General features: G+C 48.5%; 7 protein-coding genes across 7 annotated transcripts; 3 read left to right on the plus strand and 4 right to left on the minus strand.

The window, feature by feature from the left end:
- Positions 1-1,888: 1,888 nt before the first annotated feature.
- Positions 1,889-3,626, minus strand: PENARI_c021G12463 (uncharacterized protein; the record flags this gene model as incomplete). Its single annotated transcript, XM_022635298.1, has 3 exons — positions 1,889-2,004; positions 2,314-3,214; positions 3,276-3,626. The coding sequence occupies 3 exons, from the start codon at positions 3,624-3,626 to the stop codon at positions 1,889-1,891; spliced, it is 1,368 nt and encodes a 455-aa protein (XP_022484968.1).
- Positions 3,627-5,875: 2,249 nt separating this feature from the next.
- On the plus strand, positions 5,876-7,406 carry PENARI_c021G02319 (uncharacterized protein; the record flags this gene model as incomplete). Its single annotated transcript, XM_022635167.1, has 2 exons — positions 5,876-6,067; positions 6,168-7,406. The coding sequence occupies 2 exons, from the start codon at positions 5,876-5,878 to the stop codon at positions 7,404-7,406; spliced, it is 1,431 nt and encodes a 476-aa protein (XP_022484937.1).
- A 2,817-nt stretch (positions 7,407-10,223) lies between these two features.
- Positions 10,224-12,260, minus strand: PENARI_c021G05541 (uncharacterized protein; the record flags this gene model as incomplete). Its single annotated transcript, XM_022635209.1, has 1 exon — positions 10,224-12,260. One exon carries the CDS (start codon positions 12,258-12,260, stop codon positions 10,224-10,226), a length of 2,037 nt encoding a protein of 678 aa, XP_022484885.1.
- A 1,607-nt stretch (positions 12,261-13,867) lies between these two features.
- PENARI_c021G09285 (uncharacterized protein) lies at positions 13,868-15,295 on the plus strand (the record flags this gene model as incomplete). The annotated part of the gene is made up of 6 exons (XM_022635249.1): positions 13,868-13,950; positions 14,015-14,073; positions 14,160-14,356; positions 14,434-14,595; positions 14,712-15,023; positions 15,089-15,295. The coding sequence occupies 6 exons, from the start codon at positions 13,868-13,870 to the stop codon at positions 15,293-15,295; spliced, it is 1,020 nt and encodes a 339-aa protein (XP_022485001.1).
- A 587-nt stretch (positions 15,296-15,882) lies between these two features.
- Positions 15,883-16,572, minus strand: PENARI_c021G12409 (uncharacterized protein; the record flags this gene model as incomplete). Its single annotated transcript, XM_022635295.1, has 2 exons — positions 15,883-15,886; positions 16,016-16,572. 2 exons carry the CDS (start codon positions 16,570-16,572, stop codon positions 15,883-15,885), a joined length of 561 nt encoding a protein of 186 aa, XP_022484952.1.
- An 850-nt stretch (positions 16,573-17,422) lies between these two features.
- PENARI_c021G05497 (cytochrome P450) lies at positions 17,423-19,622 on the plus strand (the record flags this gene model as incomplete). The annotated part of the gene is made up of 2 exons (XM_022635207.1): positions 17,423-18,705; positions 19,487-19,622. The coding sequence occupies 2 exons, from the start codon at positions 17,423-17,425 to the stop codon at positions 19,620-19,622; spliced, it is 1,419 nt and encodes a 472-aa protein (XP_022484898.1).
- Positions 19,623-20,997: 1,375 nt separating this feature from the next.
- On the minus strand, positions 20,998-25,396 carry PENARI_c021G07395 (glycoside hydrolase family 55 protein; the record flags this gene model as incomplete). Its single annotated transcript, XM_022635230.1, has 9 exons — positions 20,998-21,370; positions 21,430-21,623; positions 21,685-21,752; positions 21,817-22,286; positions 22,342-23,578; positions 23,631-24,226; positions 24,276-24,370; positions 24,429-24,712; positions 24,763-25,396. The coding sequence occupies 9 exons, from the start codon at positions 25,394-25,396 to the stop codon at positions 20,998-21,000; spliced, it is 3,951 nt and encodes a 1,316-aa protein (XP_022484855.1).
- Positions 25,397-25,837: the final 441 nt, after the last annotated feature.

Raw genomic sequence — 25,837 nt, forward strand, 5'->3', positions numbered from 1 at the left:
GAACCCACCATTTCGTATGCTCGAGCAATATCACATGGCTCTGCACCTCGTCATTCTGATCTTAAGCCTACTGTATATTGCGTGATCATAGTTGAGCAATATCGGAAGATCATCTTTAATGAGTTAGAGACATGTACGCCAACGTCACCGAGTGACCATAAGGGATCAAAAAGGACTTGCGGAATTGAGACAATGCAATTGATGCAAGAAACCGGGCTGCCTCTGAGAGACGTACCACTGCTTCCCTCACCGCCCGACCATTCACCACAACAGTGATATTTCACTACACTCATCAACATATATCAACACAGCAACCCACACAAACTCTCACCAACCCATACCAACTCTCACCATCTCTCACCATCTCTCACTAAGACTCTATCAAAAGAAGTAACCTAACACGACAAGCATCCTAGCACAACATCTCTGCTTACTCTAAACCTAAATCAAAAATGCCAATTTCCATTACAGCGAAGGGATCATCGGACCGCGAAAAAGGCAGAAGGAGTGGGAATATAGGTCGCTAACGATAACAGTCCAGTTTGAATCTTACGATTTGGTGATTGAATTTGCGATGATCTATACTCATTCTATCTATCCAATGATGATTCTTTAGTATACGAAACAGATAATAAAGATGTTGCGTAGGTCTTTGCTTTATCGAATACTCTTGGAATACTCGAATACTGGCCCCTAACACCACGAAGAGGTGCCTACACGTCGCTAGGGGCCTTGTTGTCGCAGCATCCCCTACGAGGACTGTTATTGACGCAGACCTATCCTGCGAAGCACCGTTTTACACTCGCGGGGCTCGTGGCAGCGACAGCCGTGATCACGCAAGCTCTCAAGCCCGCAGGCAAAAGAGGGACAATCAAAGTGTGAGGACCGAAGTCCTGATTTTTTTGGGCTGGGAATCCGGCTCCTTTTATATTTTTTCGGCTATGTCTCTACCAAGAAACCAGTTACTCTAATGGTAGCAAGAATCATATCATTCTCTCGTTGATAGCCATTGAAGCGATCTAAACGACGTTGAAATGGTGTTTAGAAACTTTGTGACCTTCTCGAGTGTACTCACGCAATCATTCTTCTCGAAATCGTGAGTTAAGTGTGGTGAACCACTTTTATCAAGTGGTGAGAGGAAAGTAATACCGCACATATATGAATCATAAATATCATTAAATTTGCAATTAAATCGCTCAATATGCTAGCACTCTATATCTGCCCTTTTTACGCACGGTCGCCGTCTCTTTCGTGAGCGTTAAAGTGCTTCAATAGACGCAGAAATGTTGTTTAGAGACTTTGTGGCCGACAGAAACGCTCAATTGTACCTATAGTTAGCCGGATGAACCTTTGGTCTCGCTAGAATCAGTTCTTTCTATCTCTTACCCCGCGCTGCTAAATATTATTTCTTTCCTATGTACTCGCGGCTAACTAACGTTGTCTTTACTAGAAGGTTTGCAACCTAGCGGCATAGACACTATGGACGTACTCCTAAACTAGGGTGGTGACTTTCTTTCTTTGGGGAGAATAATCAAAAGTCTAGACCCTATTAGAAAGCCTACAATAGGAAACTAAGCCTAGTTTCTAGGACAACCATGTGAACCGTTTGTAACCAAGGCTCAAGAGCTAGGTTCTTGTGATCGCCACCCACCTCGTAAGATTGCAACGCTACTATCAAACTGATAAGACCCTAGAGACAAATAGCACCAGACGGACCAATCAAACAACACGCGTGAACTTAGACAGACGCAGGTACGGTTCTACGATGTAGGTCCCAGCGACGACCCACAGGACAGTAGATCGAGGAGGTTCTATTTGTGGCCCGGAAAAGAAATTGGAAGGATTTGTAAAGTCTAGACGCGATCCACAAGCCCAAACTTGACGGCCGTCAGTGTCCGATGAACAGGGCTTTGTTGCTTAGGAGGTACGGTTGAGGTATGGTCGAGGCAGGTGAGGTATTTGGAGTATCACGCAGAGTTTGGCGACTGAATAGTAGGCTAAACCCTGATGGGTGGTTGTGTTCTCCTGGTTGCAGTCACGAGAGAGCAAATCAGGTCCATCCAAGGGCCTCGGCCGGTAGATACCCCGACAGTCTTGGCTGTCGGCATTATTTCGCTTCTTGTTCGCACAGACAAAGGTCGACTGTATTGGCGGGGAGATTATGATGGACTTGCGAAGCTTGGGCTGCTTCAGTGTGACCCGTAACTATGACTGCGTAACCTTGTGGCACGTGACCCTCCAGACCTCTCTTCAAACCAACTGCGATTGTCTTAGCTTCAGCCTTATATGCCAAGATATAAGTTGCAAACTTACATATCAGAATGTAAACCCACTCCACAGAAACAGGAATCCAAGTCGCCAACGCCAGTAGCTGGCCAAAGCTCCATTCCAATGCCGGGTCATTGTGGCCGACATTCTTAATGATTTCACCTCTCATAAACAGTAACAGCCCAACAGATGCCCACATAAGGATGAAGCACGCAACGCAAGCAAACAGTTTCAGAGGCGCCTCGTACGGTCGTGGGAAATACAAGTCCCGGTGACAGTCCTTTGGCCTTGTTTGATGGTCTGCTGGCTTGCCTCGATGGATGCGAAACAAAATGGCGGCGGCAGCTGACAACACTACCAACACAATGGGAACAGCGATAAGCACGTAAAATACAGGGGACCCATATTTGTGGAACATCCTGTCCACAGTTTGTGGGTTGCAAGCCCTGCCCAAAGAGCTTATTGTTGCTGCAATACTAGTGTGTTTTATGCCCAGTCGGATTTGAGCGAGGGCTAGCACGTACAAAATACAGTGTGCAACTCCCATCAGCCACCGACGGCGACCACGATTCTTGACCAGAAGACCCAATATGAAGACAGGGAAAACCGAGAAAGTCGACACCACTGTGGCGAGCTCGGTGTCGTATGCACTAACAGCTGAGCCAGCCCTCCAGGCCTGTACCGCTCTCTCAGCGTAGATACTAGCACGTGCTGTCATGCGTAAGGAGACTATCAGCATAGTCAGGCTAAGAATTGCTGTGGCGCTCCAGAAGTTTGTGGTGCTGCCGCGGAATGCATCGAGAACTCGCGCTACCTGGGAGAGAAAGGGTGCTTTCTGGTTCGCAATGAACTTTCTCGACGAGCGGTAATATTTGAGCTGGTACAATCCCGTAGCAGCTAGGAAGAGTGATACCAGCGCGGCTTCAACCAAGTAGGCAATCATGACCTTCGCGAGAATCAGGTTAGCGAGAACGAGCAACTGTCCCGTTTAAGAGTGTAAATCTCACCCCATTTCCTACAAGGTCCGCATTGCCTTGAAATCCAACGCCCGCGCAGAATTCATTATGGCAAGTTCCATGTGCAGCATTGTAAACACTGCGGAACATTTCATCGGCCCCGATGCCATTTGTGTAGTTGGCCACGATAGCTTGCCATAGTTCTACAATCTGCAGCACCGTCGGCTCGGAGAATTCCGCCGGCCACGCTGACCGGAAGTAATCTACGGTGGCCCCAAGTGGTGCGTTGAGGAGCCCGTCTCTGGAAATACCGGAGAAAAATTGGCTGAATAGATTGCAATCACGCGTGATGTTGAAGTTGCTCCATGCTGGGGCCGTCCACGAGAGATTTGTGGATGCCATCATGAGCTGTTGTGATGGGACAAAAACGAGAGCGGAATATGTGTTAGTGGGCTTGCTGATTTATAATCCCAGGGCTTGCGAACCCGAGATTGTTTTTGGTCATGGTGAATTTCTCGTATCATCGTTGGTGGCTTTGGAAGTTATTGACTAGCGCGAAAAAGGGATTGGCTGACAGAAGCGCGAAAATAACCGGGGGTTTGAACTCAAAGCAAGTCTGGTTCTATCTGCCACTAAAGAGCAAGAGAAGTAACTAGCATATTAGCAAAAGCATTCTGTAGAATCCGGCCCTGCGTATTGATTTGGAAAACAATAGACTTGAGTAGCAATGCGAAGATGATTGACGAAGAAAGGCTTCAAATGGACTGCGACTATGGATTACTAGGGCGTAGAACCCCGAGCTGAGCTAAGATTTTAGCGTGAGTCCGTGCACCGCACTACTGGAATGCAAGGTGAGGTGCGCACCGAAACGGCAATAAGACGGCACGTTAGCGCTATGCCCAGCCTTGGCTGTAGCAGATGCGCACGATGTAAGTATTATGGCTGTTTTGAACTTTCTCACTCGTGTCTATAATCTTACGTTTTCATGCCTAAGAAACGCATATCCTGGTGGACTGCCTAAGTCTTAAGGAGTTACGTAGAAATTAAGCTAGTAGTGGAACCCCAGTTTGACTTTTAACGTTAAGCCCTGTGGTGACATGTGCAATTAAGGACAGAGATTAGGTAGTTATTCATGGTAGCACTAGTCTTAGTTAATTCGTGGCGTAGTGGCCCGGCGATCACAGCCCACTTTGGCAAAAAGAAGAGGGACTAATTCAGAAGAATTTGATGGCCTGCAAGATTGAGGAAAAGTTATCTCCTTAATTTTGACTTGTAAGTCAAGCACAATTTGATGGTGCAATGTTTTCTCACAAAGTTTAACGCAGCACGTTTTAGGCTAGGAAGCTGACCCTTCGCGTGTACTATAGCCTAGTCAAATCTCTAATTGAGCCTCTAGGTTATCTGTGCAAAGAATTGCGCCACCGCGCAAGTCAGCAGCCACGTGGTGCATGCTTTAAACCACGTGAGGTCTTGCCCACTTATTTGTAGGTTGAAAACGAATTTAACATTTCATCCACATAAAATCGGTCCTAATCTTTGTTTTGAAATACGCTGGGATTTGGATAAGCATTCGCGGAATTTATCTGATAGAAAATTCAATACATTAGTTCGCATCGCTGATACAGTAGGATTCGAAAACAGATTACCCCACATACACTCACGGATTGTGTCCCGAACTATACCTTAAAACATCCTAATTAGGATTTGGTTATATACTCTCTTAACAACCCCTGCTTGGTTGTATATATCGACTGCGGGTCTTAAATGAGTTATTATAGAATACTTTACGGCTAAAATCTTTAGTCTTGAATCTATCGTAATTGCACCGCCTTGGCATCCCGCATCTGTTAGAGCCAGTATGCTTTAGGTGCGTTTGCCGAAATTAATTGCATTAATTAATACCAGCCAAGAGGCCAACTATCCTTATTTCCACGCGAGTAATCAATTCGCCGTGTAGCGACCGTGAGCCGGCTGGGATGGTGTTACCGAAAACCTCAGCTGACAATATGATAGGCCTTTCCGTCAAAATGAGGCTTATTCAGCATTATAAGCGTGTGTTTCATGGTCGGAGCCATTAGAACTGACCTGCTGCTTCGACAATGGCGTTATTTTTTCACATCCGGCTAGCCGCGATCAATTCAAATTCGTAAATTCTCTATAACAAGTCAAATAGAAATTTGCGTGAATTGAACGCGGCGTGGTGGCACAGTGAAACTTTGAATATAGTATACTACTCGTTACGAGCCTCTGTCGGGCGGGGCTGCCGCTTGCCTGCGAACTATCTCGAATTATACATAATGTCCGAGTCCACCAATCTAGCATGGCCGAATCCTTCAATTGGTTACTTTCAGTACTAGTGGGCAGGCATTCTGCTGATGTTCTCCTCTCCTCCAAGACCTCTTAAAGCGAATCCCGAATATTTGCCGAGCTCGCCATTCGTCGCTGCGGCCGCCGCTTGAGGTCTCTAAATTGTTTTTTTTTACCCCCGCATTTCGTTCTATTTATTCGTGAAGTCTCCCGCCAAAAAGATTCTTGTTTAACTACTTTGCATATATCATTTCAAAGCTGCCTCATCGTCGCTAGGGACGAACACCATCCCATGCGAATCCTTCGCATCATTTGGAGTATTTTGTTGTCCTCTTTCCAGGAACATGCTTTCCCTGTCCTGCATTATTGTTGGCCTAGGTGGTATTTTGCCATTTACCATTGCAAACTCTATCCCGGACTTCCTCTACCGAGATGTTGTGGTAATCGGCGGAGGTGCTTCCGGTGCCTATGCTGCCGTCCGTCTGCGTGACGACTTTGATAAGAGCATCGCTTTGATTGAAAAGCAGAACATCCTTGTAAGATCAAAACATTCACCCTCACAGTCTCCATATCACCTTATAGGCCTTTAGCTCGGATGATTCTGGTCTTAATTGCTAATATGTGCTCGATGTGCAGGGTGGTATGGTCGACACGTTTGTTGAAGAAAAGACTGGCAACACTTATGATTTTGGTGTTCAGAGCTTCCTGAATGTTAGCAATTCTATGCAGTTTTTCGACCGATTCAACATCTCAGTTGGTAGCAGCTCAACCGGCCCCTCTCTTATCACCGAGTACATTGACTTCAACACCGGGGAGAAGGTTGAGTTTGAGCCACCCTCGTACACCGAACAGATCGCTGCCGTCTCCAAATTTCTCAAAGTTATTGAACCATGGGAGTCAATGCTGCGACCTGGCTACTGGAACTTCCCTGGGCCCGATAAGATCCCCGAGGATCTCCTGATCCCCTTTGGGGAATTCTTGACCAAGTATGATCTCGAGGAGGGCGCGCCCATTATCTACGCAACTACCGGCCTTGGAGTAGGTAACATGAGTGAAGTTGCCACCATGTTCGCACTGCAAAGCTTTGGCTGGGATATGGCGCGCGGCCTGACGGGAAAAATGGGCCTCTTTGTGCCCACAACTGGTGGCATCCAGTCCCTCTACAACGCGATTGCTACGGACCTGGGTGATGACGTCCTTTACTCAACTACTGTCATTGATACGCATCGAACTGACTTCGGCGTATTCCTGACTGTGCGCAATTACAAAACAGGTAAGGTCAGCGTCATCGTCGCCCGCCGGCTCCTCGTTGCCATCGAACCTACCAAAGACAACATGGAAACATTGGATCTCAGCCCCTCTGAGTGGAAGACGCTTTCAAAGTTCACATATTCGAATGAATTCACCGGACTGGTTGACAATGCCGTCTTTAACAAAAGCTATTCGTACTTCAATTTGCCCTCCTCCGCTGCTCCAGATCACTATCTGGTCTTTCAAGAGGAACCAACAACCGCAAGCTTTGCCTACTCTGGTCTAGGGCATTTGTTCCGAGTAATGATCATTGGTAATAAGACCTCCACCGCTGCCGAAGCTAAGGCCTTGGCGCAGAGTAGCTTCAACACCCTGTTGAACTCTGGTCATTTGTCTGGCCCCATCCAGGACCAAAAGCTCAACTGGGCCGCTTTCTCTACGCATGGCCCGATGCACGCTCGTGTATCTGTCGAAGAAGTCAAAGATGGCTTCTATCAGGACCTATACAAGCTGCAGGGCGCTCGTTCCACGTGGTGGACAGGGGGTGCCTTCGCGGTGAATTTCCAGACCAAGCTTTGGGAATTTGATGAGGTTCTCATTCCTAAACTCCTCGAGGGACTTTGAAATCACATTCCCCTTTCTATCAGGATATATATAAGACCACGACACATTGTAGGAATCCTTGGGGTAGGGTGTTTGTCTTCTTTCTCAATTTTGCTTTTAATTGAGTGAAAATTTTCCAAGATCTTCGTATATAACGTGGACTCGACAGAAAGAAACGATCGATGGTCTTTCGTGATAGTAATATAATTTGTATAAAATACACCACTCGCAAGGTAGATCAGGAATTTTTCATCGTACTAGAGACAATAGAGGGGTTTCCACTATAATTGTCTACGTGCAGTTACTCAAGGAGTCGAATATTGAACAGAAAATTTGTTGACATTCCCACCGAATGCTACTGAATACGTCGTGTTCATATTAGGATAAATGTGATATATTTCGGACAACCTTTCTGGATGAAAACTTTAAACAGCGAGGTATGGTCCAAGATTCCTAGGATCCAGCTCTCCTAGGCCTTATGCTGCGTCTACTGTACTCATGGCTGAAGCGCGGAGGCGGAGGATAATTCTCACTATATTGGAAAGGGCCTGTCATTTTCACGGCAGTGTAGAAGGAAGAGAATAAGTATCTGGTTATCACCGGGCCGTAGCCCACTTCTATCACATGTTCGTCGATGCATATCAAGTACCATCCGGGACAAATCTGTGAAGCTGCGATCAGTTTTCGATCTTTGTTCCGATTGTTGTAAGGGTAACTAAGACTCAGTTGAACCACAATTCCCTATAAATGATCGGCTTGAAAAAGCTAATTAGCTCATGCACAACGCCGCAGCAACGGCAAACATTCAAATAACCCGAGTTCAAGAAAGCCCAATGCGGTATCCAATCGTTTTGACCGCTTTCTTGGAAAGTTTCGAACCACTGAGGTGGAGTTATCTTCATTCCAATGGTGAACCAGACCTCTGCCTCTCAAGGGTTACCTCTAGCAGAAAATACCGGCACAAACGCCACATTGGACCCATATGCATCGACGACAGCGATTCAACGGGCTGATAATGACCCTGAATATCCTTATGCTCTGAGCTAGAGAAAAAAATGGCTGGCTGCTATCAGTCTCCTTAGGTTCACTTTGCGTGTAAGTGTATGTGCCATAGCGAAACTCGAAAACTGATGCGAATGCGGATGGAATTGTACTTACACTTCATCTATATATTCGACAACTTACAACCCATATGTTTGAATCTTTACATTTAATCCGCAGTTCGTCTTGGAATTATATACTTCTTTGTGGTGTATTCCAAACAGATTTGACTCGGTTTATGGATTTTAGCGGCGGCAGCGTGGCTTTAATTACTGGCCAGTGGTCGAAATGATCGCTATATTTTCTGATTCATACAGACGATCCAACGGTCACCGCCTGGAGAGAAATCAATTGGCTTCAAACAATCCAGACTCCGAGTTCAGGCCAGAATGGAGGCTCCCTTAAGGTACTTGTCTCTCACCTTGTTGATTCTCCAAATTACTTACCATTATAGCTGATTCTACAGCCTATACTTCAATGAAGCTGCAAGCAACTGACTGACCATGCTGAAATGGCGGACTTCTTTAGTGAACATTTGAATGGTATTACGCCTTCGACCCTTCGTTCCTACGCTCGTTGGGACGTTGGTCATCTCGGCTGGCAAGAGACTGAGAAATATCTGCTAAAATAGCCTTAAAGTCTTTTTATACAGCTCGGCGGTCCGAACCCTGAGCAGGAGACGAATAGGCCGAGTGGGACTAGTTCCGTGAACTTAACCAACTTTGGCTAGGTTGATGACTCCCGTCCCCGTATCTTACGATGTCGAATCCTTATGGTACATTCTAGCTGCTTGCCCAAAGGGAAATGACATTCTCATCTTCCGAACTCATCCTCTATTAAACCCTTTAACTTTAGTCGGCCAGCCAATTTTTACGGCGTGCATGAACTTTCCGGCCCCACCGACTCACATTTTGCCAAGTTGCAGGATGTCTATCCTAATGGAACGATGTGTCCAATCTCTTGGAGTGCCAGCGTTCTTTAGAAGTGCGTCGGAGCCAGACTCGGATTTTGGTAAAAGAAAAGGCAAATCGATACAAGGAAGGTCACTGCATTTAGCTTCAGGTTTCTTCAAGCAACTTCCCTGTTTCTCTTGTTCACGCCGCCACAGTTTCACAAAATCCGTGTATATTCGACTACTATAAATGAGCTCAGTAACCACTAAACTCTTTTCATCTCTTTATTTATTATCAGTGTTAGCCACAGATATATGCCAGCCATGAAATGCCTCGCCGAGTACTAGGTAATGATTGACAATGAACCATTGACAGCACGTTAGAGTGGCCTGAGGATCCGGCACCACTGGCAGTGATTTGCGTAGAGTCATGGCTTAAACACCATGCCTAGTCCCTTCGCTTTAATCATGTATGATGCCTCGAATGAAATATTGTAAATTAAAGCCGCTGGCCAACAACAGGGTGCAGACTATCCGACAGACTACACAAGAAGGTATTTCTACATGTGCAACCAGCATGACTGGCTTTTTCCACCACTGGAAGGACGCAATGCCGAAGATGGATTTGTTTGAGTTCTTGAGACAGAAAATTATGTGGAGACATCTGAAGTAGAATTCAGTACCTCGATCTTGCTGGAAGACGGTGATTTGTACCTGGAGCAATTGAAGAACAGCTATCTGCACCCGGCTGCTAGGAATAATGGAGGGACAAGTTGGGTGGAACTATACAGCAGGAGCTGCTGTAAGATGATTTAATAGAATATGTGCAAACAGCGAGAGGTTTTAATTAAATTTAAGCATGTAATATTGGAAGAAGCAATTGATGTTATCCAATTAACAAGTATTTACAGCAATATCAATTTTCCAGCGGTCGAACCAGACCTCGTACGAGCTATAATGACCACAATAGTCTGCGTTAAAGCAGGACTCGACCATCTCTCCCAGCTCTGATCACGCTCAGATGCAGGATAAGATGCGACAAGGGACCATCTACCACGATCGAAGACAGCGTCGAAGGGCTGGCCATTGACATAGCATGATAGTAAATCCAGTTCAATATCGTTAGGTACCACCAACCCCTCAATGTGGACAACAACCTTGGAGTCCTCAGTTTTCTTCGACTGAGCCTGCACCACCAACTCAGTGGCCGGCTGAGAAGTCCATGAGCAAGTATTCTGACCAACCTTGACAAAATCGGAGTCAAGGGCAGGTACAGACGAAGGCTTCACACGACCCTTCATCGCCTCCTCAAACGCAAACCCATACTTAAGCAAGCTGTTATCATCATACGCCTTCCCAGCAAAAGTGAGATTCACAGGCATCCCCGTATCCTCCATAAGGCCCATAGGAACCGAAATGGTGGGCACACCTAGGTGCCGGATAGGCCTATTCCCATTGGAATATTTAACCCCATTACTCCAAGCAAATAATGAAGAAACCTCGTCACGATCCGAATTCGCGGCCCCCACATCACCATTAGCCGGGAAAACCACAGCATCAAGCCCAAGCCCATCCATCCACCTCTCAAACGTCTCTTTGCGCGCATTTTCCAGCGCCTGGATTCCATCCTTAAGTCCCGGGATATCGAAAATAGAATCCGGTCTCCTGAGCGGGTACTTCACCATATCGTCCCATCGCAGCGCATTCGCTGCATCGGGAGACCCGTTCAATGAGCACGGCGCGAGCGGGAAAATGGTAGCTGGATCGACCTGCGCCAGAGAGCTGAGACCTTCCTGCCCGTTTGTAATGAGGAAATCATCCCAAATGTGCGCTACTAGCTCGTTTCGCTCCATTGCTGACCAGCCTTTTGGTAGTCCTGCAACTGTAACGAGCTGGCCTTTGTCGGCGTTAGATTCGTAAGTTGTTACGAGTGGGAAGTCTGTTTCGATTACCTCCACGCCGCACGACTCAAGTACTTCTCTGGCACGTTGCCAGAGTTTGACAATTGAGGGACGAGTATTGACTTTGCTGGCGGGGTTGAGGGAAGACTGATCGCCTCCGATGTACATCGATGGCACGCCAATACGCTTCCCGCGCAAGGAAAAACTGTCCCGGAGTACTGAGAATGATTGCGGCCGAATTGCATCGATTGAAGGGAGAAGAACGAGCTTTTGCTCCTGATAGAAATCACCTTTTGGGGTAGGATCAGAAACGGCTAGGACATCGAGGACGTGAAACATGTCGGCCATACTCCTGGTGTGAGGTACCAGGACATCACAGGTGGCGTAGAGAGGCCAGACACCGCGAAGAGGAAGTAGGCCCTTCGAAGGTGTATAAGCGACGACGGAGTTGTTAGATGCAGGCGAACGACCGGAAGAAACGGTCTCACTACCGAGCGAAAAGGCACAAAAGTTGGCTGCAGTAGCGACTGCAGATCCATTCGATGAGCCTGATGCATACGCCGCAGCCAGATATGCGCTGTTATATGGGCTTTCGGCACGGCCATAGCAGCCACGCTGCATACCACCGTATGCCATTGCAGGCATATTAGTGCGGCCTAGGAGGATCGCACCGGCATCGCGGAGCACATTGATACACGCTGCGTCTTCGTTGGCAATCAGGGTTTCAAAAGCTGGCGATCCGTTCGCGACGCTCATACCCTTGACTTTGATACTGTCTTTGGCGAGGTACGGGATACCCTCTAGTGGCCGCGGTGGTAGACCCGCTGCGCGTCGGGCATCGGAGGCCGCTGCATCGTCGATGGCGGACGGGTTTATAATTGGGATTGCACTGAGTTTGATGCCATTTGCATCGTATACGCTGATTCTTCGGAGATATCTTGATACAAGATCGACGCTAGAGAGCGCGCCTGAAGAGAGCGCGGATTGGAGCTCCGAGATGCTTGCGTCGAGCACTGAAAAGCCCTGGACGTTCCGAGCCATATCGTTGCGCCTTTTCTCTTAGATTTGGAAATGCCAATTAACCCCGCAGAGAGCAAGCCTATTCATCTGGACCCCAAATATATAAAAGGTCGAAAGGTGGGAGATGGCGGGCAGTAGTCCGCATTTCTTGGCATCTCCGCATAACGGACTTTTGTCCGCAGTCCCTATCATCTGCCGAAAAATAACTCCAGGAGATAATCAAGCTTATCTACTTGGCGGCGATAACATACAGGCCATGGCTGCCCACAGGTGAGTCCTTATAAGTAATCTATAAGCGACATGTGGTCTCTTTGTAAACCGCTGTCGTGCGACTTCAGAATTGTTCTACTTCACGATAAACAAAGACGTCAAGGTGGACCTCAATCCACTGTGGAGAAGGATGTTGCACTCGGGCGAAACCCTCGATAGTGGTGCCGACTTGTACGTCGAAGCGGGGCAGCTATTCACTTAAGAGTGAGGCGAAGGTGCTTCGGATTATCGACTGGAGAATTATGCCCATTGTTAGCTCACTTCTGTCACTTCCATGTTACATTAAGTTATGGGTAGAACGCATCTTATCTGGAGAGTCCTAGTCATTGCTCATATTGGAGCAACTAATTAAGGAGGACTCCTGGTGTCTATGATCCTATTAGGCATGGCAGAAGCCGGGGTCAGCTCATGCAGTAAGTAGCTGATGGTAGCAAATACGAAGAAAATACTTTGTACTTCTTGCCTGCCAAATCCAGCAATTGGTGCCTTGGTTTTTCCATTTAGAACTGTTCAATCTATGTGCCGTAGATATATCTTTCGACAAATCCCGATCGTATAATGGCCTTAAGGAAGGCTCGCTGTCTAATAAGAACTGCGCTGTCTTGAACTGCGCATTCGCATAGGCAATGTTCAGGACTCGAAATGGCCGGCCCTCAAGGTGTTCACTTTGCGACGAAACAGGCCAATCAATCAATCAATCAATCCAAATTCTATTAACCTGTTAGAGCCTAACTAGTATCGTAATGGCTATGCAGGGGCTTCGGTCCGTATGAAGCAAGAACTCGTAATCCATACGCCTGGTGCTTCCGAAGGACAAAAATACAGCAGATTCTCAAAGAGTGGAAAAACCAGCTCTCGAATCAGACCAATAGACCTGCCATTTTCTGCGGCGACGTAGAATGGATTCCAATAATACACCTCAACGGGACCAAAGACACGGGGGCCATGGTTTTCAATATAGCTATGCAGGTTTATCACATTGTTGCGCTCGACCATTCCTCGGAATAGACCACCATCTCGCCCTGTCCGTCGAAAAGCACGGAGTTGATTCTAAGAATGATAAGTGCAGGATCCGGCTCACAGAATATGCTGTATGCCATTGTGCGTAAAGTGTGGTTCCTAGACGTGCCAAAAAAAGAGAAGGAATGAACAAAAAATCAGAAACAAAGAAAAATGAATCCTGAAAAAAGAGGTGGGGTGGTGAGGTGGAACGGATGATTGATCAATAACCCCCGTGGTGCTCTAGTGAAAGGGAGGGCCCCAATAGTGCAATAGCACATAGCATGCCCCGCGATACCCGGATGTCCATTTCAAACTGCATCCACCTTGAGCAGCTCTGCCCTGTTGTTTCTTCCGCCATGGGGGTACTCATGCTATCTTGGCAAGCTATGACGCTCCTCTGTATTCTCTTGGGACTCTATATCTATAGGACGGTCATGACGTACGCTTAAGTTGAGGGAGTTCCGGGGACCTTCGTGGACCGGCATCTCGAACTGGCCTCATAGCGTGGCGATACTTCGGGGGAATTGCCACGAGTGGCATGCAGAAGTCAACAAGAAATATGGTGCGAGGCATCTTCTAGGCACCTATTGCGCTTGCATCTACCAGGGTGCCGTACCTCCTACAGCTAACAGTTCCGACTCGAGCCAGGTCCGGTTGCCCGAGTCGCTCCTCGAGTCCTGCTCACGTCCTCTCCCGAAGTTTGGATGCATGTAAACAACAAGCCTGGCTACAAGCGCTCCGATTGGTACTATAAAGCCGCAAGAATCGAATACCGGAGGGACAACGTCTTCAGTCAGACGGATAACGCGAAGCACGAGCGACGGAGGAAGCAGATTGCTCCTGGGGTATGATGGCTGCGTCGTCTTCCTCTTTGACTCTGTTCCCACCTATCATAGGTCGCTGACCGGTAGTTGTCATAAAGTATTCGGGAAGGGAGAATATCAACCTCGAGGGGTCGGTGGATGAACAAGTCCAAGATTTCCTGAACCTCATCCGGTCCAAATATATCTCGTCCGACCGCAGTGTTGTGCCTATAGACCTAGCGAAGAAGGTTCAGTATTTTACACTAGATATCATTAGCATCGTAGGCCTCGGCAAGTCGTTTGGTATACTACAGAGTGACTAGGACGTGGACGACTACCTCCAATCAAGCGAGGAGGAACTTGCTATCGGCAATGCTGCCCTCGCCATAGGCTTTAGCTAGATTCTCAAGCTCCCTTCATCGGCAGATTTATTGCACCTTCACCTAAGGACAACAACGGCTTCGGTAAGATGATGGCTGCTTGCTTCCGCCTCGTCGACGAGCGCGCTACCAGCTCTACCAACGAACAGTCCGATATACTAGCCTCCTTCATGCGCCATAGCTTAGCAGGCGATGAGCTACGCACTAAGGCCCTAGAGCAGATTATTGCGGGCTCCGACACCACTACTAGCGCCATTCGTGGCACCCTTCTACACCTCATGACGAATCCTCGCGTCTACCTCAGGCTACAGCGCGAGGTCGACGATGCCGTGCGCATAGCATAGGCGAAGGCCTTATTAGTGCCGCCCAGGCTAGAAAGCTCCCATACCTCCAGGCTGTGATCTGCGAGGCTCTACGAGTCTGGCCCCCTGTTGCGAACATCTTGCCGCGCGATATACCGACAGGTGGCGACACTATTGTCGTCGATGGCCAGAGCGTTTTCCTACCGGGCAGAATCTGCATCAGGTACTCAGCGTACGCTATGCACCAGAGCGAGAAGGTCTATGGCAAGGACGCAAAGGCTTTCCGGCCTGAGCGGTAGCTCGAGTCGGATCCTACCAAGTTGTCTGTCATGGTTCGGACCAACCACCTCATATTCGGCCACGGCAAATTCCAGTGTTTAGGAAAGGCTGTGGCTGGAATCGAGATCGGCAAGGTGATATTCGAGGTGAGTAGAACGAGCTCCGCATATCAGCTTTCGTCTTCTTCCTTCACAAGGATACGCTAACCGGACCGCCGACCGGACACAGCTCTTACGCAACTTTGACCTAGCACTTATCAACCCGACGCGTCCCTAGGATGCGCGGAACTACCTTGGGCTTTCGCAATTTCAAATATGTGGATGCAAGTGATGGAGCGAGCTCCCTATTCACCTTGACCGGGCAGAGAACAGTTACCATGTTATATCTGGATATATCCTGTCATGGTAGTGTTTTGCAGGCGTCCTCAATGGTAGACGGAAGGTGGGAATCTAAGGTCTACGCTGGCCGGACACCCCCGTGCTCTGCTTCATTTCATTGTTTATTATCCATTTGGGTATTGTCACTTCTCCCGTCCTAAGACACAAACTGTCAATTTTACGATAACTTATCAATCAATTTTACCACTCCGCCAAAGAGAGATACCAGGTCACCTAATTAAGTGCATATTGGTATAGGGTTGTATGCCGGTTCAGGAAAATCCCGCTCGTGTAGATTAAGCCCCTTTCATTCCAGCTAACTCCACCAAATCTCGACCAACGCTAGCATGGACTCCATCATACGTGTATGCCACGAAGGGCATCAACCACCATACGCACTCGACGGTTCTCTCAACTACTAGCATCCATCCTGAATCCTGGTGAGCGTTGAACATTCCAAAAATGGAGCCTGGATTCCTACCACCACGCGTAGTGTCTGGCTGGACCATCCACTGGCTTCCCACAGATACGCCAAATGGTGCATCAGCGTAGGTCTTGATGCCGGACTCAGTATTTCTCAACCAGGTCCCGAACTGAATGTGTTTCTGGCCCCATGGGCCTATCCATGGTATGATCGTAATCATGCTGCTTAGCATATATGTCTCAATCGGATCCCAAGTCTTGGAGGTTAGAAACAATTCGACCTCGTATGTGGCGGGGTCGGTCGGGACCTGATTTACGTCTATAACCACCGGATTCAGTTTGATGAAACTCGGCTGGTCGTGTAGAGCTCGGATGATCGCATTTTGGTCAACGGATTCGGGAATCTTGGTGGAAACTCTGCGGCTGTGGGAGGCACGCCAGTTGATCATCATCAGGGCGGGTACGAGGAGGCATGCCAAAAGTTTGTACTGAACCATATTGGAGGACAGAATTTGAAAGGGTTCAGATTTTGAAACAGAGATTTTGGACAGGTATTGAAGGGGACAGATCGGCGGTGAAGTGGGCGCCCTGTTGGGCCCAACCCGGATGGGGAACAAAGTTTATTATATTGTAGATATAATAAATGATCATCGCTACCACTCACCATTCAGAGAGCCTCGCTGGCTCTGACAATTTGGTGGACCGGATTGACTAGTCTAATATAAATATATAGAATATCAATTAAGAAAAGAAATTTTATATCATAGAAACTGACAAAAAAGACAGTAACTAAATTACTTATCAGTATTAAAAGAAAAATAACAATCATGAGAAAATATGATTGAAAATTTTTTTTTAAAAAAGGAAAAAAAAAAAAAAAAAGGGAAAAAGGAACATGAGATCAGCTGTGATACGAGGTAGTGACTAGTGACAATTGGTCTGCAGTTATATGCAGTGTGATTCATATTCAGCTCGCCTCCAGCTTATGTGTTGTTCAATTTCTAAATCGGGGCATTTCTGCCGGTGAACTATTTCAATTCTGGAAGTAATCCACAGGCTATAGCAATCCTCTAGTTTAGATTGTAGAACCGGATCTGCAAACATTGCGCATATCGAAAACTCTGCGCTGTCTTGGGGGGCTCCCGCGATCATATCTGACATCGAATCCTCGGGAGCAACTACAGAATATCATCATCTTACAATGGCTCCAGCGGTATAAAGTCGGTGCCCACGACACCTAATCTATACTTCCCTGCGTGATTGCAATTCGCATCCACCCTTAAGCCCATGCCAGCCGTCCGCTGATACCCATCAGCCGGTTGACTGATCCCCTCCCCAGCGGCCAAAATGCTCCAGATAATTTCCGCTGCGCTATGCACCTTCTTCGGTTTCCGAAACAATCCGCTTGCTGACATCCCATACGCCTCCTGCTTTCCTACCCTAGGCCTTCTGTCAGAGAAATGGTCCCATGATTTCTACTCAACGTCGATGAGGGCCCTTTTCAACGCAGCCGCGGAGGAGGGCATATCCTGGACGCTTATCGGGGGTGTGCCCTTGGTATACCTTCGACACCCCGCCTTGATCCGACAGGTGTTTGTCAAAAATGCGGAATCTATTAGTCGGTGTGGAACCCAGACCAGAGGTCCCTTTGGAACCGGCAAACGTATCATTCGCAGTGCCCTGATTACCGCTGATGGAGACGTCGCCAGACATTGGCACGCTGATATGACCCGAGGTTTCCACAACAGACCCGCTATGGAGAGGTTTCATTGGAAGCTGATCTCGATTGCGACGAACCACGTCCAAAAACTCCGAGACATCGGGATGGGTGATAACCTCCAAAGTCTCCTACAGGATTATGCCATGGACGCGGTATGGTGTCTGGGGCTCGGGTTAGAGAATGCCTCCCAATGTACAAGGGAATGGCAGGAGCCATTTGCCCAGTATGTGCAGATGGCGGCGAGTATGTCGTATCCACTCCATCACACCATGATGAATCTTATGTGCGGTCGGGATTTTGAAGAACCAGATTACTACGAGAATGACCTCCATGAAAGGATTGAGAATTGTGTCCTCCAGCTTCTAGAGGCCAACTCGGACCTCCTCAACCCGGAGGCCGTGGAAACACTCGAGCAAATGAACTTCCTCCAGAGGATATCCCACGAGACAGGCGGGAGCGCAGCACAACCCATCACCCCGGATGTTCTCGCCCACGCGAGGCAAATCTTCTCCCACGGGTTTCCCGCCCCGACGCTACTCCTCCTCTGGGCGCTGAGGGAGTTAACCCTATACCCCGAGGTGAAGCAGAAGCTCCGCACGGAGCTCCAAGAAAGTGACTGGCACCATCGCCAGGAGCTGCAACTTCTTTCGAAACTTCCATACCTCAATGCGGTGGTGAACGAGCTACTTCGCCTACACCCCCCGATCCCGACTACCGCCCGAGCTATTGATCGCCCCCTCAATATGCAAACTCAATCCGGTGCTAGCCTTGTCATTCCCGTGCAGGCTCGTGTGGCTGTCTCCCTTGCGATGCTACATCAAGACCCTTATGTCTGGGGCGAGGATGCCTCACAATTTCGACCAGAGCGATGGGACGGACTCCTCCCGAATACGATAGAGGGCGAGTGCAAGTACTTGCCTTTTCTCACGGGGCACAGGCGGTGCCCGTGTACTAGATTCGTCTTACAGCAGGTCAAAGTATTCCTAGCGGTGTTATTGACGGAGGTGGAGTTAGAAGTGACGAATGCGTCCACTGTAGAAAAGAAACTAGGGCCGGTATCAGAGCCAACGGAACCTTTGACCTTTACCATCAGCCCTATTACAACGTGAAAATCCCAAAAGTTTATTTAAAGATTTCTTAGATCAGAATATTAATATTTGGGCCGAAATATTGCGTTGTGAAATTAGTCATGATCATTGCGCAGCCTTATCGGACCGAGTCTTCATTGGGCGTCAGGCATTGAGTTCTAGCGTAATTTCCTTCCAAACTTCGCTACGGTAATTTCTACTAGATGTCGATTGCCCACTACATATTTACGGCGCAAAGCCTCCAACACCGCACAGGGTCCGCCAGAGGGTAAGTATATGACACGGAGTTAGTCCTGCCGCCCTGACTCGAATAAGAATGTATACGTGGCAGTAAAGGCTTGTTTCGTGACTGTCCCGTGGGTTGAATAGCTGGTCAATATTTATTAGGGCACGCCCTTTCATTTAGTTTATTTGGCGCGTTCAATCCTATGTCATCACTTGGTGCCATGTTAGGTCATAGTCGCCGTTCATTTATAGCTGGAAGTGGAAGTGAGTCGGGTTTATCTCCGATGATTCTTTGAAGTCGGTGTAGCGGCTGCCCTCTGGTTAGCGCAGGGGTTTGTCTCCATTCTTCTTCGAAAGGCTTCGTCGCTGACTCAACAGCTATGTCCACGTCGCTCGACTGAGCGGCACTAAATGTTCCAATATTCTCACCGACGAAAGCATCCAAAATATGGATGATGGCATGTTCTCTGCTAGGGATGAACTGGTTATGGATAAACAAACTAGTTGGAATTGAGTGGGGATTAATTTATAACCTGGGGACTCAGATTCTTACACGAACCTTGCGTCATGGCCCTATCACGACCGCAAAGCTATACAGATGACATGTCTTGTGGTAGTATGCACACTGATTTTGAAATGATATCCCACCCTTTTTTAGGAATTGGTGAGAAATTGTCTGTGATGTCGATAGAAGAGACACTGAGCTCCTTCGGAACTTATTAAGGGGGTACCGAGACAGTATTGTATTTGCTTTAATAACTAAGCCTTTCTAAGATACGCAGCAATTATATGTGGATAACTGCATATAGGAGATTATCTACGGCGACTTGAAATAACATCTCGAATCTGCCGGTATACCTCCCCTCTCAACTAACGCACCCCCTCTGCCTAGACAGCTAACTCCTAACCACCACTACCCTTCTACGGGATGCGAACGACTAAAGAAGATAACTACCGATGCTAGCACATAAACAATAGCCTAATCAACACTAGTTGTGCCCACTATAGTAGAGAAATGTTTGAACACTAACGTCCACTCCCCTACTTAACCGCTATCCGCCATAATCGACTTAGAGCCATAACTACCTCCACTAACATACTCTCTCTAGCCTCCTTAACTGATACTATCCATCACTTCCTCGCCCCTAAACGAACAAATAAACTATGCTTCTATCCTCTAGCGATCTATTATATCTACACCGCAATCAATTTCTCTAATGTAAGAACCTATACTTCCCGCCGAACCTATACTCACAATTGAAGATCTTCACCGCCGTTTTCACAATAAACCGCCACTATTCTAGCTCGAGACTAAGACAAGCTAACGATAGACTAAACAAACTCGTAATAAGTCCGCATCTACAACATAGTCGCTACCTAGATCCTTAGTTTTAGCCTTACCCACGTTTTCGCGGTTTCTAGCAGAAATACAGCCAAAATCGGACAGTTACTACCCGTCTTATTCGTATATCTATCACAGCCGCGCTATAAAGGCAGCCGAACGTCATAAACGGCAACGAGGGCCGCGACAGGTCTTAACGAGGCTCTAAGTTCGTTTTTAGGAAGTGGATCACTCTATATATACGCACACGAATATGTATATTTGTTATGCCCTGCATATCGCTTCAGCAGTGAGAACCCTGGGTTGGGGTAAGTGTGATAATCCTATTCACTCTATGGGAAAAGATCCAGCTACTTATAGTTGCAGCAACTGATCTCCCTTCTGCCTAGCGGAGTGGCTGCCTGTTAGGCTGCCACTCCTACAGACCTATATACATCACGTAAACTGGGATCCAACTTCGGCGAGGGGTCGGGGTGAATGAAATCATCCATCCATTCATCCTGTATAAAGCCCAAACTGACAAAATAATGAAAATAGATGTACGGAATCATGGCACACCACAAATCTCAGGATGATCCGGTGAGGTCAAACAAAGAGACTGGGCGATTACCCCAAACGGCTGGAAAGGCCCAGCAGCAATGGCCGTCTTACCACTCCCAGCGCATTGATTCGCAGCCGTAATGGCAAAGTTACGCATCACCTGTCCCGAAATGACTGACCAACCGGGGAACGAAGTCCCGAAGAGCTCGGACTTATCCGAAAGCACGAATGCGCAGCCATTAAACTGGTAGACCAGACACCAATTGTTGGTAATGACGCCTTCTTTGTTCTTGGTCGTCCCACTGCGGATGCAACTAGACGATGGATCGTTGGTGGTGATTGTTATTCCCTCTGTGAGGGGTTGACCTTGGACGATGCCGCTGATTTTGGATTAGGGCTAGGGGATTTCTTGCCAAGCAAAGTGGGCGATACTACTTACCTGTTGTAGGAGAACATGCAGTCGGTCATTTTGCTGACACCGGCCGTGCTATCAGATCCACAGGTGATCTCGCCATTGATATTCTGTGGGAAGACTGGTGAGACGGACGATGAACCGGATCCCGAGCCCGAACCCGAGCCTGAGCTTGAGCCTGCTGGGTCGGGGATGGGGTTTCCACCACAGGCTTTACTGGCCTAGATTCATTAGCACCAATGTTAGCCGAGGTGGAGTATCAGGAGCGGGGGAAATACGAACCCGAATCTCGATGTGAAGGTTGATGGAGGAGGTGCCTGCCGGCACACTTGCGGTCATGTCGATACTCGCTGCGTGCGTCAAATACATTAGCAAATCCTTTCTCCATATTTGTAGAGTCCAAATTATACTCACTTGGCAAGGGATTTGTCGGGATGTCAAAATTAACAAAGGAACCCGAACTAGTTGGGTTAGAGCTCGGAGGTGACATCAAAACGCTCCATCCTGTCGCTGACACAGAGTAGGCCTGCATGGTTGCCCCGTCCAAGTTATACCCATAGCTACCGAATCCGAGCAGATTATAAAGATCAATGTTAACGGACGTCTTCCCCGAAGGGATGGCGATGGTCCAGGTGTTCGAAAAGCTCTGAATGGTACCGGCCCACTGGCACGTTCCTCCGGTTTCACCGGTTTCCTGGCCCCAACTTGGTACATCGCCGGAGCTTGGCCAGTCAGTTAGAGATGTCGCGAATGGGATACCACAGTCGCTTTCGTTTTCTTCTTCATCTCCTGCGTCGTCGTCTCCAACTGGCGGAGGGATAACGCCGACTGGCGGGGGAGCTCCGACGGGAAGTGGAGGGCCTGGAACAACGACGATTGGGGGTCTATATAATTGTTAGAAATGGTGAGGATTCATACTTGTAGGAAATGGTTTCATACAAGATCGGCGGCCAGTCAGCGTCAGAACAGAACTGCATGCAGTTGGGGATCACAGCAGGCGGAATCGGCATGGGGATTGGGGGAGGTTGAATCGGCGGTGCCCCTCCCGGCCAATTCCCATTAGTTGGGACTATAAGAGGGACGGTGATACTAGGGCTGGGAAGGATGATAGGCGTCACCGTCTGGCCCGTGGGCACAACAATGCTAATAGGCTGCACCGACAAACCGGGGGTTTCTATCACCGGTGGCGTAACAACCACCTGCGAGCCGGATATTGTCGTTGTATATGGCGGAGGTCGAATTGGTCTGATGGGAGTGGGTGGTGGTTGAATGACGCAGGGAATATTGCACGATACCGTTGGACTTGGAACACTCCAGATCCACGGGGGCAGCGGGATAATCGAGGAGGGAGTGTCCAGCGATCCGGTAGTGTCCAGTCCAGTCCAGCCCACAATGGTGCCTAGGAACCCGTCCATATTCTCCAGGGCTAAGACATCAGCGCTGCTGCTGCCTTGGATCATCGAATACACCCCCTTCGTGTATAGATTAACAATGAAGATGTTGTCACTGTTGACGACACGGGAGATACGCTCCTGGCAGGCCTCGAGGCTTAGGCATGCCTGCGAGTACCATTGGAACCAGCTGTAGAAGCCAGCCCCATAGATCATGACATTAGACGAGCCAATGATCTCTAGACCCCAGGCATAGGCACAGGTTGCAGAGTCCGGGCTGCAATAGGTGAAGGTGGGATCGTCAGGCAAAGCATAGGCACCAGTGAACGGAGCGGGCGCCTTGGGGTTTGGCTGGTAGTACGGAGTCTCCGTCTGCAGCGTTGCGGCGAAGATGTTCTGCGCGTGATAGAAACGATATTGATAAAGCGTGCAATGCTCCGACCCAGTACCCCAGAGCCACAACGGACCCTGAGATTCGATCAGGAGACACCGCGCAGTGTACACGGAGACTTGATCCTGCGACGGGATGTCGAGGTCGTGATCTGCGGTCCAGACCCAGACATTTTCCAAATATAGGGATGCGGAGGAGGTGATGTGGAACAATGTGGTGGCAGCGATACAGTTGTTGTCTGCCTCGACCTGGGTCCATGGACAATCTGCATACTGCAAATCACTGCCCTCGGCGCCTCCAACGCGGAAGTGGGCATCCCACATGCCAGCAGAACCCTGAGAAGCCTGTGCTAGATTCCACTCCATCAGAATGGCACCCGCCGTAGCTCCTTGTACTGTTTTGTTTGTTAACATTTAGGTAAAGGACACAGCTTGAACCCATCTTACCAGTGAAGAGCATGTCGGATATTTCCACATCTCCCGTTTGGCCAGCCGTTCCTACTCGGATCATCACTCTTGGATTCGATATATCGGAAAACTTGTCTCCAAATCCCATAATCTCACTCCACACTTCGCCGACAATCTTTGTCTCTGGGGGGATCGAAATGGTGTCTGAAACCATGTACGTGCCGTGTGGGAAGTAGACAATTGAGCCCCTAGCAGATGCAAGGACACTGTTGATCACAGCAGTGTCGTCAGTCCGGCCATTGCCAGCGGCACCGGCCGCTCTGATATCGACAAAGCCGCCGATAGCCACAGTTTGATACTGGGGTTTAGACCTAGCAAACCAGCCACTGGATGACCGCAGCGACGTTGATGCCACACCCTTCGCGGAAGGGGAGAATGCACCGTTTAGAAATGTGTCACTCAACGTTTGTCCGTTTTGGATGAAGTTGTTCCCATATCCGTAGTTGTCAATGAGGACATCTCCACCCTGAAGAACCGTAGGACCGCCTGAAAAGCCAACGGCAATTGGAGCGTTGTTCATTTGCACATTTTCCATCATAATGTTTGTTTTCCCTGCTGTCAAGACAGCAATTGGCCTACTCGGAGTTAGATTTTAATTGTTAAACAGGAGCTTGGGACACATACACATTGGTAAAAACAGAGTCAAGGACCGCAATCGCGGCTACACCTTGGTTGTGCTCTGCACTCGCGCTGCTAAGCGCCGTGACGTTGATTCCAATCTACCATTTATGTTAGTGGATGTGATTATTAGTAGATATACACGCTCTGAAATCGTACCTGGCAGAGAAGAATATCCAGACCATGCCACGTCCAGCCCCAATCCCAAATCATCTCAATCGCCTGGATGCAGTTTCGGAATTTGAGATTGCGCGAGGTGAACTGCTGGCTTCCACACCACATGCCAATGGCACCTCCTGTGAAGGTCAGGTCTCCGAGGTAGCCACCCGATCCATTCTCCATGAAGATTCCAATGTGAGTAGTTCCATCCGCCTGGCTCATGACAAACTGAATATTTTCAATGCTCGTAGCTTGGCCCACTTGCCAGTGAATACCCGTGGGGGCTATGAAGAGGTCAACAACCATCGCATGAAACGAAGATCCGAGAACATACCAAATCCGTCGGGAGTAACCGTGGCACAGCCTGAAATATCAATGATGAAGTTGCGCACTTGGCGATAAAAGTTGCTCTGAGGTACATACCACTCAGCACCGGATGCACCAGGAATATAGGTGTTGGCCGAGATGACCCCGATACCAGCAAAGCTGGGTGCCGCCTTCAGAGTGGGCAGCGCGTTAGGATTTCCCACAAACTGTGTATAATAATACTGAATCAACGGCGCCGAAACAAGGTATGTACCCGATGGAAAGTAGACAACCGCCGGCGTGGTGGTTGAAGAACCACATGTCTCTCCGCATCGATTGCCATCTGTGATGGCGCGGTTGATCGCCTCGGTATCATCGGCCACACCATCTCCTACCGCTCCGTAGTTCTTCACGTTGCGGAAGACTTGGTAGCTCGAATCCCCAAAGGCCGAGATACCATGGCTTGCAGACTCGTACCAGTATCCTCCATCTCGACGGGTATGGAGGGTAGATTTGTTACCCTCATTTGGGGTGTGGATAGAAGCAGATACGGCCCATTTCTGAATCACAGTCCTATCGTAGGGAATGGACTGATCAAGTGGCCATGCAGAGGCAATGACTTGGAAAAGAGACGGAAGAAGGCCGAATAAGAGAATCCTCATGGTGACAGCGGAGGGTTGACCGCAAATGTGCTTTTAGCAAGAGCCCATAATATAATCGAGGTATGTGTGAATGCGAAATAACGAGAGACAGGGCAAAGTATCAAACACTGGGTTATCACAGAAAGAAGGCGAGTTGCATCTGCGGAGCTTTCAAATGAGACCAGCGTCCTAATCGGGTGAACTATTGAATGCCTCGGAGATTACAGTAGAGAAATGGCATCCGGTTACCCTGTGGAGCTCCCCTGCCTCCACCACGCTACTGCAGGTTTACTGCAGAGAGACTCGTGGTTGACTGCATTAAGGTAGTAGATGCCTCACCATTAGGGCACGATTCCACTTAGGTACTAGTTACCATCCATCTGCCCCTGCCCCTCCTACCTCAAATCTCCGACAGCCCTTATCAACGGCAAAAGTAGCCGAGCCTCAGTCTTTGGAATCCTG

This window comes from Penicillium arizonense (assembly GCF_001773325.1).
Source record: "Penicillium arizonense strain CBS 141311 chromosome Unknown PENARI_contig021, whole genome shotgun sequence".
Lineage (NCBI taxonomy): Eukaryota > Fungi > Ascomycota > Eurotiomycetes > Eurotiales > Aspergillaceae > Penicillium > Penicillium arizonense.